The sequence below is a fragment of the Astatotilapia calliptera genome, chromosome 3, assembly GCF_964374335.1.
Source record: "Astatotilapia calliptera chromosome 3, fAstCal68.1, whole genome shotgun sequence".
NCBI lineage: Eukaryota > Metazoa > Chordata > Actinopteri > Cichliformes > Cichlidae > Astatotilapia > Astatotilapia calliptera.
The window spans coordinates 58892007-58905241 of NC_137424.1; the positions used below are offsets into that span (position 1 = coordinate 58892007).

The 13235-nt window shown below is 42.1% G+C and overlaps 1 protein-coding gene across 9 annotated transcripts in view; it reads left to right on the top strand.

Annotated features, from left to right (window-relative positions):
* The first annotated feature begins 190 nt into the window (after positions 1-190).
* The window catches only part of LOC113017156 (type II inositol 3,4-bisphosphate 4-phosphatase-like), a 34468-nt gene continuing 21423 nt past the window's right edge, over positions 191-13235 (top strand). For 3 of the 9 annotated variants that reach the window (XM_080292634.1, XM_080292617.1, XM_080292626.1), the window contains exons 1-14: positions 191-360; positions 809-1017; positions 1624-1682; positions 1770-1851; positions 1942-2139; positions 2428-2475; positions 2611-2717; positions 2928-3044; positions 7853-7932; positions 10292-10385; positions 10630-10699; positions 10813-10960; positions 11932-12062; positions 12155-12262. In XM_080292634.1, coding sequence (XP_080148760.1) covers positions 891-1017; positions 1624-1682; positions 1770-1851; positions 1942-2139; positions 2428-2475; positions 2611-2717; positions 2928-3044; positions 7853-7932; positions 10292-10385; positions 10630-10699; positions 10813-10960; positions 11932-12062; positions 12155-12262 — 1369 coding nt within the window. In that variant the 5' untranslated portion in view covers positions 191-360; positions 809-890. Of the gene's footprint in view, positions 361-671; positions 1683-1769; positions 1852-1941; positions 2140-2427; positions 2476-2610; positions 2718-2927; positions 3045-7852; positions 7933-10291; positions 10386-10629; positions 10700-10812; positions 10961-11931; positions 12063-12154; positions 12263-13235 lie in introns of those variants that run through there. The other 6 variants (XM_026160312.2, XM_080292636.1, XM_080292640.1 and 3 more) reach the window with 6 other exon arrangements.

The following is a 13235-nucleotide window of genomic DNA, read 5'->3' on the forward strand; positions in this document are numbered from 1 at the left end:
ACCTGGAGGGGCGGTGATAGCAATATGAGGTATTAGAGAATTTCTAAATAGTCCTCAACATCCTAGAGCACATCGTCTACAGCCATATTAGCACAGCCAGTGTTAACGCTCTAACGTTCAGAAACACAAGCTTTCACATTTTTAACAGTAAATCGATAGGATATAATTCAACTGACTAATGATGTTTTTCTCGCGACATATTTCAGTTCCACGTTAGTAGCGCAGCTGGGAAGACAGACAACTCTCGCGATACTTGATTCGATCAAACGTTATTTCGCTGTGGCGTTGGCTAAGTCTATCCAAACACACCGCGGCTGGTAAAGTTGGTCATTACCCCTCCAAAACCCACTTTCTGTGCCGGTAAGAGACACGGAAAAAGCGGAAAACACTTGTGAATCACTTTATCTCACGTGCGGATATTTAGTCGAGTTTTCGGTTGTTTTTATAAACATTTTCCCGTCATGTCAACAACTAATGTCAAGCATTAACTTGGTGTGGCACCGTGCAGGTGCACTTGTTCCGCTTTATGTTCATGTATTTGTTTTCACAAAGCCTTAGCTTAAGGATGTAAGTATGTAAACCGTGTGCGGTACTATTACTACGTAAATAATATAGCCACAGTACTCAGAATATTCCAGTTGTTTTTGTAGTGCAAACTTTAAACATGTTAATGAGAGTGTGGGGAGTGAGCTGGAGGGTGGGGTGGGCTGCTTTTAACCATGTAAAGCACTTTGTGCTACATTTTTTTTGTATGAAAAGTGCTTTATAAATAAAGACTGATTGATTTGTTCTGTGTGTTTCTGTTTAGAAAGCAGTGACGCTCACGGAACCCTGATGATGCTGAGGATAGTGATGAAGAAGAAGATCATAATGGCGGGGTCAGCAGGCAGATGATGATGATGAGGAGGAGGATGAAGCTGAGAGTGAACCGCAGCCAGCTGCTGTCTCTGTCCAAAGAAGAAACATCTGGGAGCTTCCAGAAAGAAGGGACGCTGCAGGTCGGACGGCAGGAGGCAGGTAAGAGATTCTGATCAGTTCTATTCTCCTTTATCATAACCTCTATTAGGCTGATGGAAATAATCTTTATTTTTTCCATTTGTTCTCTTTTTTTATTTATTTAACTTTACTTTCACTGCAGTGTTTTCTCTCCTTTGTCGTTGTCTTCTTTGCTATTTTCTTCTCCCTTATTTGTCCTAATATTTATGCTTCTTGTTATCTTCTGTTCTATTTTGTTCTCTTTTATCTTTTGCCTCTCATCTTCATTTTCTTATTTTTTCTCTTTAATTATCGTCTTTATTTTTTTACTAGTTCTCTTTTTTGATCTTTAGTTCTGTTTTTTGTATCCTGCTCTCTCATGTTTCTGTCATTTTCTTCTCCTTTGTTTTGTATCTCTTTTCTCTTCTGCTCTGCAGTCATCTTCGTCTGTTTCCATCTCCTGCCTGAGTCAATCTAACTTTACTTCGTGGAACCTCTGAGTCTCCACCGGCAGAGCAGTTTCCTGACTCACAATCTAAAGGTCATGAAATAAAACGCTGTTATTTAACACGCTCTGCAGAGCTCCCTTTAGACAGATTTTTCCATCTTAGTGTTCAGAAATCTGTGAGCCGTTCTGTGCTTTCACAGGTCTCACAGAGCGGTTCTGCCGTCTGAGAGGAAACCTGCTGTTCATCCTGAAGAAGCAGGTGAGAGTCAACATAGAGACACCAAGAAAACCAGGAAACGTGTCTTTTTGTTCTTTATTAAAGAGAAAACGTGAAACTTTAACACAGGCTGGTGAGCTGGAGGAGGTGTTGCTGCTGGAGAGATGTAACGTCATGAAGCTTCCACACAATAGCAGACGGCTGGCTGTCAGTACGTAACACACGCACAAACACGCATTAACGAACCTTTTCGCATACTATGTGAGCACAGTAAAATGCGTTAGTGTGTGTGTGTGTTCAGGCTTTGAGAGCGGCGACCCTCCCGTGTTCCTGCAGTCGAGCAGCTCTGCAGAGTGCACGTCATGGCTCATCAGCCTGAGAGACGCCAACATCGAGGAGCTGAGGAGACGCATCACACACCTGCGCACGCTCATTAACACACACACGCAGGAACACACACAAACCACCACGGATAGCCCTGACAATGATGGAGGTGCAGGTGAGCATGTCGGTCAAAGAAGTTTTTGTTGTTTTAATTCAGTGTCAAAGAGACGTTATACTTTTTATTTTATTTATTTTATTTATTGCTGCCCACATGACCTGAACCCAGATAAGCAGTGGACAAATCCATCCATCCATTCTCGTCCACTAATCCTTATCAGGGTTGTGGTTGGGCTGGAGCCTATCCCAGCTGCCACAGGGTTTATAAAAATAGCACATGGATGTGTGTTAAACTAACAGGTTTGAATAGTTCACAGCTGATGTAATGCTGTTCTGTGGCCACCAGGTGGAGCAGAAACTGCTGCTACAGTATCTCCGCTGCACCTGACAGTGGGTATGTCCACACACACACACACACACACACACTCACACACACCGTTAAAGCTTTCATTTATAACACTGCTGACTTTCTGTGTCATACCGTGTGTTTTTGTTCCTGACGTCTTTCCCACGGCCCTTCTTCTCTCAGAGTGTCACGGTTTGGATATCATCAGAGACAAAATCCAGATTCACATCTCTGTCATCGACACACACACTCACACAGTCAGGAAGCACTGCAGCGCAGAGATAGCAGAGGTACACACAGACACACACACAGACTGCCAAGTCCTGTTCTTTGCTTTTATTACTATTTTTGTGAGAACCTCTTTCACACACCATTTATGGCACATGAGCTGCGTTATATTAAGGCTAAGCTCAAGTTAGGCTTATTATTTTCCTCTGAATTGATCAAACTGCATTCTGTGTGTGTGTGTGTGTGTGTGTGTGTGTGTGTGTGTGTTTCAGGGATCAGATGATGGTGTGTTTCTGACATCAGTGTGCTTTTGTGATGACTTCCCGCTATACCGACACTGCAGGATCAAAGTCACCATTTACCATGGCGACGACTCCACAACAGTGAGTGTGTGTATATATGTGAGTGTGTGTTTCCAGGTGTGTGTTTTTCCTGTGTGTCTGAAAAATTGTGTGTTTAAGAGGATTAGTGGTGCGGTTATGTGCATGTGTGATACCAGCAGTGGTAGCTTTTCAGCACACTCATTTTCTCTTTTGGGTCACTTAATCTGTCTCTCTCTCACACACACACACACACACACACACACACACACACACACACACACACACACACACACACAGCTGGTTGAAAGAGTAACACTCGAACAGCCACAGATGCTGAGAGAGAAAGTGAGATTACAGAAAAGCAAATATTTCCGTTTTCAGCTCTTTTCCCTCCGTCCTCTTTGCCAAACTCCAAGCTGCCAGCCAGTTCAATTGTTTCCCATGATGCTCAGGGGCGTGTGTTTTTAATCCAGTCGGCCATGACGAAATAGGAGGCGGAGGGAGCGGGAGGATACTCGGCCGGTGTGTGTTGGTCTTTTCAGCTGGAGACGGATCAGAAGGGACAACCAAAGCCGACACTGAGTTTATTTTTTGTGTTCGATGTTTTCTGAGACGCTTAGTTCCTGGACCAATGGATGAACCCGCTCTCCTTCTGCTTCACGTTTCTCTTGTTTTATCCACAGTTTTGTTGAACGCCTGCTTGGAAATGCATCACGAGCAGGAGAAATCTGCTCGTGCAGCTGCTGCCAAAGTCAGCGTTAAAATATCAAATAGTCTTTAACATCGAGGATGCGTTCAGGTGCAGATGAGTGTTGCAGATGCTGTAGCTGGGCTGTATTTCTGATTGTCCAGCAGTGTGTCTGTGCAGCAGCTTCAGTTTAGATTTGTAAAACTTTACCTGCTTTTGTTTTGGGTTCAAATTCATTTCAAATATATTTGTTAATAATGAGCGTACAGTTTTGAGATTGCAACCAAATCGCAGCATTGTACTGGCAGTAGGACCTGGGTAAATCTAAATGCATGAAACTGCAGTAAAAGCTGCCTGCATGGAGTGAGCACCTGGCAATATGGAATCATTACATTAGAAAAGTGACATTAAACTATTAATAAATGTCCTTAAAGACTGATGAGCAGACACAGGTGAGGTGGCAGCAGCTGACAGAAGCTTATTTAAAAAGTCAGTTTGATATTAAGAATAAAGAAAAGTTTGATTGTTTTAAAAGTTCACATGCTTAATGTATTGGGATGTGTACCTGTGACTCACTTCCTTTGTGTGTCATTGTATAGATTCAGCTGGTTAATCAATTCTTCAGCTGATGTTAGAAAGCAGGAAATCCTAGAAAGAAATATAGACTGAAATAGTGAGAGTCAGAGCAGAAACAGGAAGTCACTTTTTAAAAAACCAACTTTCTGAGGATGCAGAGGGCCATGAAGGCATGCACCGACTGTCTCCGACCGCCAGGAGATGGCCACAGCATCTCTGCTGGACAGGTAGGGAAAGTCCACATGCATCAAACCCCGTAGATTCCCATGTTTAAAACTCCTTACTAGCAGCAGAAATAAGCCCACTTACAGCCCTACAAAAATCTGCTTCAGTCTCTGTGGATAGTTTCAACTGTAAGGGATTAAATATAACTTTATTTATTTTGGTATTTGTTAAGGTTTAAGTTTAGAGATGTGTCTGCTTTGATAGCTAGCCGTCCATCCCTAAGCTACAGTCAGCTACTTTAGCCACAGACCTGACCGGCCAGGCATCAAATGCTGGACGATTACAAAATAGAAGCAAAAATTTATCGCAGGTTTCCGATGATGGTCTTTGAGGCAGAGATCAAAGCCTTCTACGAGCCTTCAGCTGAGTTTAGAGACCGGAAATTTTCAAAAGTAGCCCTCAGCACTCTTACACAGCGACTAAGACCACGCTAAGTGAATGGAAACATGCTCTGTATGTGTAGAGGAAGGTTGACAGTCTTGAGTGGCTTTTTAACTTTAAGGGATATTCCAGAGGAAATTGGTTTTAGACAGGGGACTTTTTTTGATAAAACACTGATACATGTTTGGTCTCGCAGCTGATGCTTATTCAGGTTTATATGTGAACCTTAACTTCCTCGTCTTTCACACTCTGCAATACAGGGTTTTGCTGTTTGTGATCGCTGCATAACCCTGATGCTGTTTCCTGATAAGCTGGTGGTGCAGATGATGCATCAGTTCAATGTCATTGTTGTGGAAATAACACAATAGAGATGTTTTATTGTCGTGTGTGTCAAGGTTTGATGGTGATTTGCATTTAATCTTAAAAGCCTCTTGCTTTTCCCAAGAACTGAGTGAGACAGATTAGCTCGGTGTGTGTTTGCATGTTTGCGTGTTGTAACCCTAACCTTGAGCTGCAAACGAGGAAATGAGGCAACTGTTTGCATGACTGAAGTTAACCCATCAATATCCGGTTTCCTTCTGTCTGTCTTCAAGTGGTTTTCTCTTTTCAGCGTCCTACAAGGGTCTCTGACAAAGATGAATTTCTACTTATGAAGAACGTTTTAAGGCTTTCGGAAAAGTTTGTTTGCAGGCTGGCTCTGCTCTTGGGAAGCAATGAGGACACGTCATAGCGTGTCTGCTGTAACATGTCCTGCATTGTGATAATTTAAATATAGTAATCACACAAATAAGTGTTGTTTTTTTTCTAAACAATTAACATTCAGAACTTTTAAAAAATGACTGCCTTATTCTGACCGACCAGTTTTCACTGCACAAACTCACAGACGAATTCATTTGATCCAGAACTAACCAGCAAATAAAAGGAAGGTAAGAACTGAGTAAGAAACTTAAAAAGCAAATCAGCATGTTTAAAAAATGAAAAGGTTAAACCTCCTCCTATGTCTCTCGGCTAGGCGGCCAAAATTGATGCAAGTTGATGCATCAGTACGCCTGCACTGCTGCTCGCAGTGGACCAGATGCATCTGAAGCTATCGGCCTTACATTACACACAGAAATGAAAACCTGTCACAAAATGTTTGGCCAGATATCCAAATTCATTAGATGTTTGTACAAACATCACTCAGATGAATGAATCCTCACGTGGGAGCTACTTTCTGTGTGGGTTGGTGTCTTTTTATATCTGCTGTTTTTATTTATTTGTGTATTTTTAGTTTTTTGATGGTTGCCTCTGTTGAATATCAGCTTAAAGTCTCAGACTCAGTGAAATGAATGCATGTTTGATGTGATAAAAGATATCAGACAACTGAAGTAAATGCAGCTTCATTCACTTTGTCTTCACTGTGGTGTGTGTTTGTGTGTGTTTTGGGTGATTTGAGTGCTTTTCACTCGTCAAGGTAATCCTCTGAGTTTCCGATTATCGTCATGGCAGCCGAATGATTTCAGTGTCGTTGCCGTGGGGATTTTTGATAACAGGGCCGTGACCTTGTGGAGATGATGAGTTTGGATGTGTATTTGGTCCTTTATTAATTGGTGTGACAGCTCTGTACATACCTTGGAGTGGAATACGTCTTCCCTGTGAGGGCTGTTACGTCGGGTTCAGACTGCATGATATCAGCCTGATTATAGCCTGGCTCTGACATCGTAGGGCACGTGTTGTACAGCTTTAATCTGGCCTGAACATCGCTTTAAGTTCTTAATAAACTTTGGCATGTGCAGTTGCAGCTGTGGTTCGTGTAGTGACGGGCACAAGCTGCCTAACACAGAATTCAATTAAAAGGAAAGATGCTGTACGCACATAGTCTCAGCTGAGAAGACTGAATACCTCACATCTTTATCGAGTGTAGATTTTATCTTGATTTTGGTGTTTGAATCCACCCAGCAGTAAGAGTATGTAGTCACAGAGGAAAGAGAGGCTTTCAATAAGTAGCCTACTTTGGAAAGTTCAAGAGCTAAAATAGGCCAAACATGATGGTGCTGTACAGGTCTGTTTCATTTTTAGGTGCAGAAGAAATGCACAGTGAAACCATAGCACTGGTGCTACTCTCTGGCTCTGTCAGTGTCTGGCTCCATAGTGTAGTGGTTTACAATCCAGATCCCTTTGGGGCCATTCTGTGTAAAAATCTGCCCAGTCAAACACAAGGAGATGCATGCTGCAGTAGGTGACCCCTCGTGAAAGACGGGGCAGCTGGAAGAAGCTTTTAGTCAGTGACTATATTTTGCTCACAAAACCAGTTTGTGAAATTCCCCGTGTGCTCTGGCTTCTTCCCACGGTTACGTGCTGATTCCAAACTGACCTGTGGAAGCTTTCTAGGGTGTAAGAGTTCTGAAACTGAGATCGTGACCGCACTACAAAGGTCCTCTTTGTGGTATTACTGTAGCTTGTAATGCCTGGTAAAGGCCTGCTGGTCTGTTGGAAGCTGTGGAGTCAGCGTGTCAAACCAAAACTGTGCCTAAAAGTCGAGTTTTGAACCAAACTGTGAGTATTTTTACTCTGGTTCACGCTGGCTCTCAGCCAGTGTTTGCCACGATAAGCTTCAATCTCCAGTGACTTGAGATATACAAGTAGTGCTGCTTCTTATTTGTTATTAAGGAAAACCATCAGGCCTCTAAAAGAAGAAGGTTTTGTCCTTGAGTCTCTCAGACTGCAGCCACACTGTCAGATGAGGCTATTAGAGTTCACGTTATGGTTAAGTGTTGATGTTATACATGGTTTGAAATGTGAAACTGTGTAGTCGATGTTTTTGACCTGATTCTAAAAAACACAAGTTGAAACGCGTCTTATCATCATAATCTACTTTAAAGCTGATGTTTTCACATAGAGCTTGTTGTCAGTGGAAATTGGATATATTTATATGGCTATGATGTGAGCCACAAAGAAAATTTAAACAATGAAAAAGCAGTTTGATGTGAGATGAAACAACTGTCTTGCTCTGTTTCTGTCTCAGAGGAGCTTCCTGGGTTTTACCTCGTTCTCTATCAGAGATGTGCTCAGGGTCAAGGAGCCTCACGTCTCTCTTAGCCTCAGGTAAACACACTTAAATCTTCCCCTTTTAACCATATTCATCACATCTTCTCTTAAAATAAAGTTTATAATTACTCTGTGTCCCCCTTATCCAGTTTTACTAACCTTTCGTCACTATCATGCATCCGAAGTTCATTTTAAGTTTACCTGCTCTGCACACACTCTTTTCCTCACCATGCATGCTCTCTCCCAGCTTTACCCCATTTCCTATCATAGAAATGTTTTGAAGTCAACGAATTGCACGTCATAAAAAGCTTCCAGGATTGTCCGTTGCTTAGATACTGTAGACCACAAGAGGAAGTGAGGAGAGAGCGTGGGGCTCCACCTCTGTAGAAAGTAGAAAAAGGCAGCTCCTTCCTGTTTTGTCACCACAGCATCTTTAGAGAGACAGACGCGCAGCCGTAAAGACTAGATTAGATGAAAAAGCAAATTCCGAGAGATCGAAGGAGGACAGGAAGAATGAAGACGAGGAGAGAGAGGCATAGATCCAGAGCGCGGTCCAGGCATGAGCAGGCGGAGTGCAGTAGGTGTGTCTGTGCTGGCATGTTGTATCCAGGTGTGCCTCACTACTAACGCATACCTCATGCAGGCTGGCAGAACTGCAAATTTTTGTGACTTCATAAAGAAGCATTTCAAATAAACTTACAAAAGCAAGGCATCTTTATCCAGAAATATTTGTTACCACCTTAATGGAATTTCTTAGCTAGTCTTTCAGACGTGTGTTTGTTGGTTCTTCTATCATTTAGAGGTGCTATTTTGTCTTTAGTTAACTTTTCCTGGTGCTTATTGTGTAATTGGTAGCCATTACTTCATATTTATGTTGGTTCCTGATTACCTTAATGGTGATTTGTTTCTTAGTACCTTTTTTTTGTCTTTCTGTTGTTAATATTTAGCTTTATTTTTAGGGTTATCAGGGGGTCAGGAGGTCCCTGACTGGTCCCTAGTCCTATATAGCTGAAGCTTAAGGAAGGATGTATATTGGCAAGCGGTTGCTGGTGAATACGGCTTATCTAGAAAAGAATAGTCCGTTATTGTCTTTGCACATGTACCATGAAATTGTCTAATTGAAACTGGTCACAAAGAGCTTGCAATGACCTACTTGTCGTTGCTTTGGTTGTTCTAGTTTGCATTGAAGATGGCAACTTGTTTGCAAACACTCTCAAAAACTCAGCTTGAAAAACTGTGATGCAACCCTGCAAAAAGCTAATCCTGGTGCAGCACCGTGCGCCTTACTGCGACAAGTGTCATGTGAATGACCTCAACCAGTAAGGGAATACACATTTTCCCCCCTCATGTTGCTTGTTGCCAGATGTTATCCAGTCAGTCTCTGGGTTGATTCAATGTTTAAAACTCTTTAAATAAGAATTTTCTGAAGCATCAGTGGGGAAAAACAACAGGAAAATTAACGCCTGGAGGCCATAAAAGTGTGCAGCATCTATTTCTACTCCAGTTCTCTTGCTCTTTAGCATTGCCTCGTTGTTCTGTTTAGCCGTGTATTGCTTGTAATTGTTTCTAGTGAGCTTCAGTTCTCTAGTTAATAATTAGTCTTTACCTCCATCTGTATTTTCATTTATTGTTTCTGTTTTTACCATCTAGTCAGTTATTTTGTTTAACTAACTTTTCATTTCCAGCTAATTGTTACTATCGTCTTAAACATGTTCCCTCCTGAACTTTTCTTATGTTTCTAGTATGTTTGTTTTTTTCACTAGCTTCTTTTTGTTAGTTAGTTTGTTTATGGTTAGTGTTGAATTGTTGTTTCTCTGGTTTCTGACCACCTTAAGTTGTCTAGTAATCTTGTTTTGAGTAACTTTTGTCTTCTCTGTAGTTGCTTCGTCTTTCTCGTTAGCTGATTGTGGCTCAGGTTAGCCTTGTATACCTAACTTTCTATTTCTTTCTTCCCGTTTGTTTCGTTGGTGAATCAGGTAGCAGGTGATTGAAGCTTTGTCTTGCTAGTCGTTGTATTTTTAGTTAGCTTTTCATTCAGTCTCTCTAACTTTTCCCACTAGTCGCTCTGCTGTCTTGTTTCTCAGAAAGCTTGGTTTGAAATATTTTAATATGTCCCCCTGTGTTCACTGGTCCGTTCCAAATTATGAATTTAAACTATGAAGAGGAACTGAAAAGTGAATCAGGTTTTCTTGGCTCACAGTGGGCCTCTCAGGAGTGACTGTCCATGTGAGCAAATCCACATACAAGCAGAGTCTGTGTTCCCACAGCGCTGTACTTCCCATATTTCTGATATGTTCATGAATTCTGTTGAATTAATTAGCATCAAATGCCCTACTCATGGTACCCTTACCGCTCAGTCTTTACATTTTTGTGATTTTTTTCTTTGAATATGAAGTGTCCACTCTTTCTTCATCAGGACGATGGATGGCGTGAACGAGGTGGGGGAGGTGCGGGTGTCCCGCGTGCAGATGGAGGGAGACGGCGAGAGTCAAACTCCTTCTGAACACAAGGTAGCACAAAGTTGTCTTTCTCTTTCAGTGGTGCTTGTTTGATGCACCGTGGACTCGTCTCAAGTCGACAATTGGCTCTGTGGTTTTCTTTCTGGCACATTTGAGGTCTAGGTTGGTAGATGAGTCACAGTGAAGCTGCTTTAGCACTGTCCAGTCTAGCTTTCATTTTAAAGTGCAAGAAAAGAGATAAATAATAACAAATTATGTTTGACCTACTTTCTCTCTTTCCGTTTTCCTGCCCCAGTGTTCCACGCTGTGCGACAGTATTCACGGCTCTGTCCACGACAAAGACAACAGTCCAATGATGAGAGCATGTGAGGCACACAGTTTACAGGATATGTTTTTCTGCTTTTATATCAGTTTTCCTTCCTTAACCTGTGTGTGTGCGTGCGTGCGTGCGTGTGCGTGTGTGTGTGTGTGTGTGCAGTGCTGTGTGCTCAGGTCTCTAAGGTGAACAGGTTTAAGACAGAAGATCAGAGGTGGCTGCTGGTCAGGGAACAGATGTCAGAGACGCCGCTTTCTTTCTCTTTACCCAAACAGTTGCTGAGCTTGCTCACACAGGAACATACAAACAGGTATGCAGGGCTTGTTCTTTGCTCAGACTGGGCCTTCAGGGGGTGATTACTAACATTTGAGTCTTGTTTTATTTGACAGTATATGCATTTCTGATGATTACATAAGCAGACATGTTTACTATACTTGTGTAAATAAAATGTACATTTAAACAACTTGAAAAAGTTTTTAGTTCAGGATCACCTAAACGATGTTGTTAACTTCCTCCAAGCTATGTTAGCTCTCTGCTAGCTACATGCTGAAGTAAACACAAGACAACAGAACTGAAACAGACGTGTCCATAAGTCGGCATGCTGACACAGATCCAGCACGTTGAGTCAGGACTGGATGGATATGCGATTCTAACGTTAGATTAGTGCATCCCTGCAGAGATGAGATAATGTGGTCGTGCATGTTTTCACACTGTGCTTCCTGGAAGTTGTTCATGATGTTATTTTTGGCTGGGTTTACATATATATGTAAATAGAAAAAAAAACAAAAACACAACCTATGCAAAAATAAAAGTCTGTAAGAAAACGACCCTTCAGAACTAATCTATTATCTCAATAACCTGAACTCAGGTACCAGATCAAAATCACCTTGAAACTGCAGTTTATTCTTTAGTAGTTCAAACTCTTCCTTGTTTATCTTATTCTGGGCGTTGGTGCAGCACCCCAGGTCATCCTCTGTAAGGAACAAGATGTTTTAGCTCCTCCCTCTGTGGACCTCCCTCATTTTATCCAGAGGGCGCAGAGCAACTGCACATACGAGATGAACAAGCAGGGAAAACGTGTGGAGGGACATACGTGTGGGTGTAATGTTATTACACGCAACAAAAGTTAGACAACCACTGTTTTCAGCTGCCCCTGACAACAGCAGCTGGGCGGGGCTTCTGTGAGATCGTCAAGGATATCACCTGCCTATGACATCATAAAAATCCAAGAGTAGAAAAAACTTTGTTTCTTTCAGCCTGAAGTTTTTTTTTTCCTGTTAGAATTCAGGAAGTGAAGGAACTCGGTGACCTTTCACCCCACTGGGATGGCCTTCGCCATGATGTCGTCAGCCACTGTAACCACGTGACCGGCTGCTATCAGGAACTGCTCGCTGAGCTCGAAAAAGTCTCAGGTGAGGTCACGTGATCTTCACGCGGATTTTAGCTTTTTCCACAGATACTATCTGGAAGTACACAGAACTGATATATCCTGATATATCCGCAGCTTCATCCTGTTTTAAGTCGAGCACCAGTAAGTCAGACAGACACCTTCAGTTTGTTCCGACCAACCTACACACGCAGAGGATGGAGGTCACCAGTCCCGACAGCACAGGTACACCCGGGAGCCTCCTGCTTCTTAGAGATGAGCATTTCAAAGCTAACGTGTGATTTGGTGTCTGAAACCACCGCTGGCCTCACAGAGACTGTTTAATGCAGGGAAGTCGAACTCATTTTAAATCATGGGCTCATACAGCTTGCTGAAACTACATGAGAAATATTTAAAGTTACAGAAAATGTTCTGATAGCGGCTCATCCAGATTGTCCTTTAATTAAAGAATTTAAATTAATTCACAGAAAAGGTTGTTTTCCCCCTGTTGACTCAATATTAAGAATAAAAAAAAGACATTTCTGTGGTAAATAATAAAAAAACAGGAACTTTACTGTCATTTCCTTGTTTATCGATTACTTAATTACTCTGCTGTAGTGTGTGGTATGAATTCATACTACCCCAGGGGTGCGGTCCCTTATCAATAGAAAAAGCTGTAAAACCAATGAAAATGCAGTTAAAAGTAAAAAAGCTAACTTATTTTCAAAGTCATCCAGTGGGCCAGCTTTAAGTCTTTTCAAGGCCTATTCTGGCTCCCGAGCCTCGTGTTTGACACCCCTGGTGTAAAGGTTGGAGCTACATATTTGGATTGTGATTTAAATTCTCTGCAGATGAGGTCACAGGTTACAAAAACATGTGGACATCTGCACAGACTCGGACCAAAGTGCACCCCATGAATGTATCTAATCATAGCTTAAGCTATACACGTTACCTGTAAAACTGAACATCTAGAGGTTTCAATAAGACTGTTGTTGGTTTAAAAGCTGTAGCATCAGTCTCTAATTGTAGTTGTGGCTTACGAGTCAAGTCGTAACAGTATTCGGTGGTAACCGCTCCACACTGACTGTGGTTAACTGTGGCAGAACTGTATCATTCTAGCGTTACGTAGCAGATTTGCCCTGCAGAGTACCGTACAGGACTTTCTGACAGCGGTAGCCATCTTTGATGCTGTGTCCTGTTTGCACGGTATGAAGCGTCT